The sequence below is a fragment of the Nothoprocta perdicaria genome, unplaced genomic scaffold (assembly GCF_003342845.1).
Source record: "Nothoprocta perdicaria isolate Ctin4 unplaced genomic scaffold, notPer1 scaffold_691, whole genome shotgun sequence".
NCBI lineage: Eukaryota > Metazoa > Chordata > Aves > Tinamiformes > Tinamidae > Nothoprocta > Nothoprocta perdicaria.
Window position 1 is genome coordinate 19,194 of NW_020455967.1, and position 1,834 is coordinate 21,027.

The 1,834-nt window shown below is 68.7% G+C and overlaps 1 protein-coding gene across 1 annotated transcript in view; it reads right to left on the bottom strand.

The window, feature by feature from the left end:
• Positions 1-1,007, bottom strand: part of DPYSL5 (dihydropyrimidinase like 5) — a gene marked incomplete at its 3' end in the record, with an annotated part of 8,271 nt that extends 7,264 nt beyond the window's left edge. The window contains exons 1-2 of the mRNA XM_026050466.1: positions 747-1,007; positions 83-241 (exon numbers count right to left, since the gene is read on the bottom strand). Coding sequence (XP_025906251.1) covers positions 83-241; positions 747-1,007 — 420 coding nt within the window. The remainder of the gene's footprint in view (positions 1-82; positions 242-746) is intronic.
• Positions 1,008-1,834: the final 827 nt, after the last annotated feature.

A 1,834-nucleotide genomic window follows, 5' to 3' on the forward strand; every position in this document is an offset into this window, starting at 1 on the left:
GTGATCCCAGGGATGCTGGGCTTTTGGGATGCCGTGCTGCCAGGAACGCCGCGCTGCCCAGGGATGCTGGCCCCAGACTCACCTTGGGCGCCCACCAAGTGATGCCCATGTGCAGCGCGTAGTCGCAGCACACCTTGGGGTCGGCCAGGCTGCGGCACTTCTCGTAGGCGTCCAGCAGCGAGGTCTCCTTGTCGGGCAGCACGTGCCCGATGACCATCGTGGTGCCCCCCACCAGGGCAGCCTGCGGGTGTCAGTGAGCAAAACCCCATCGTTCTGCCGGCCAAGCCCCCCTGGCATCCCCCCCCGGCCATGCCCGGGGCCGGCGGCGCGCGTGAGCGGCGGGGCGGGAGCCGGCGTCCCCGGCTCACCCGGCCCGGCTAATCCCCAAAGCTCCTTTGTGGCCCCCCCGGGCCGGAGCCGCTGCGGAGCCGCATGGAGCCGAGCGGAGCATGCACAGCCCTGCAGCCCCGCGGGATGCACCCGGCGCCTGGCACGGCCGGCGCCGCACAAAGGCCGCTCTGTGCCGGGGCCGGAGCCACGCGGCCCTGGGGACACCGTGCACGGCGCCCGGCCGCGCTCTTGGGTGCRCAGGCTGCAAACACCCCCTCACGTGGGCACCCCGAGCCCTGTCCCGGCAGCGCCCGCAGGGTCTGCGGCGATCCCGCTTTAACCGCGGGATAATCTGCGGCAAAGCAGGGCGGATTTAAATAGCCACGGGGCGGCCGCGGCGGCGCCCGCGCCGCTACCTTGGTGCCGTGGTAGAAGTCGTCCACGCAGGTGGCGTTCATGAAGGTCTGGTGGAAGTGGGTGCTGGTGTCGATGCCGCCGGGGATGACGAGCTTGCCGGTGGCGTCGATGACCTTGGCGCCGCCGGGGATCATGAGCTCGCGGCCCACTTGCTGGATGATGCCGTTCTCGATGTAGACGTCGGCCTCCAGCGTGCAGTCGTCGTTCACCACCTTCCCCCCCTTGATGAGGATCCGCATGGTGGCCGCGTTGGCGAGCATGGCTCTGCAAGGGCGGGYGGCCCCGCCGCGGCGGGAACGCCGGATTAGCCCGGGAAATCCCGGGAGAGGGGGGCCGCGGGCACCCCGCGCTCCTGGCGCCGCGGGCATGCACGCGCTGCATGCTGCTGGTGCATGCTGCYGGTGCACAGCGGTGTTGCATGCCCAGTGGAGGCATGCACGGGGCTGCAAGAGGATGCAGGGACCCCGCACCCCCTCCCCAGACAGGATCCATAYGTGGCTGGGCAGATGAAGGTCAGACGCGATCGACCCGCCGGAGCGGCGCARCAGCCAACGCGCTGCACGGGGAGCAGCGACCGCGGCCCGCGGGGTGCCACGTGTCCCTGTCCCCACGGCGCTCCCCTCAAGGGAGCCCCCCGCCAGCCCTTGGCCTGCACCCATCCCAATGCCCTGCAGCCAGGGAGCCCCGGGGTATTGGGGAGCAGAGGCTGAAAGCTCCCTGCTGCAGAGACCCCGCTGCGAGGACCCTAGTGCATGGACCCCTARTGCAGAGTCCCCCCTGCATGGTTCCTATTGCATGGACCCCTAATGCAGAGWMCCCCTTGCACAGAYCCTAGTGCATGGACCCCTAATGCAGAGAAGCCCCTGCACGGTCCCTATGGCATGGACCCCTAATGCAGAGAACCCCTTGCACAGACCCTATTGCGTGGACCCCTAAAGCAGAGTCCCCTCTGCACAGACCCTATTGCGTGGACCCCTAAGGCAGAGAGCCCTTGCCTGGACTCCTAAAGCAGAGGTTTTGCTACGTGGACCCTATTGTATGGGCCCTTAATGCAGACACCCCCTGACACGGTCCCTGTTGCCTGAAC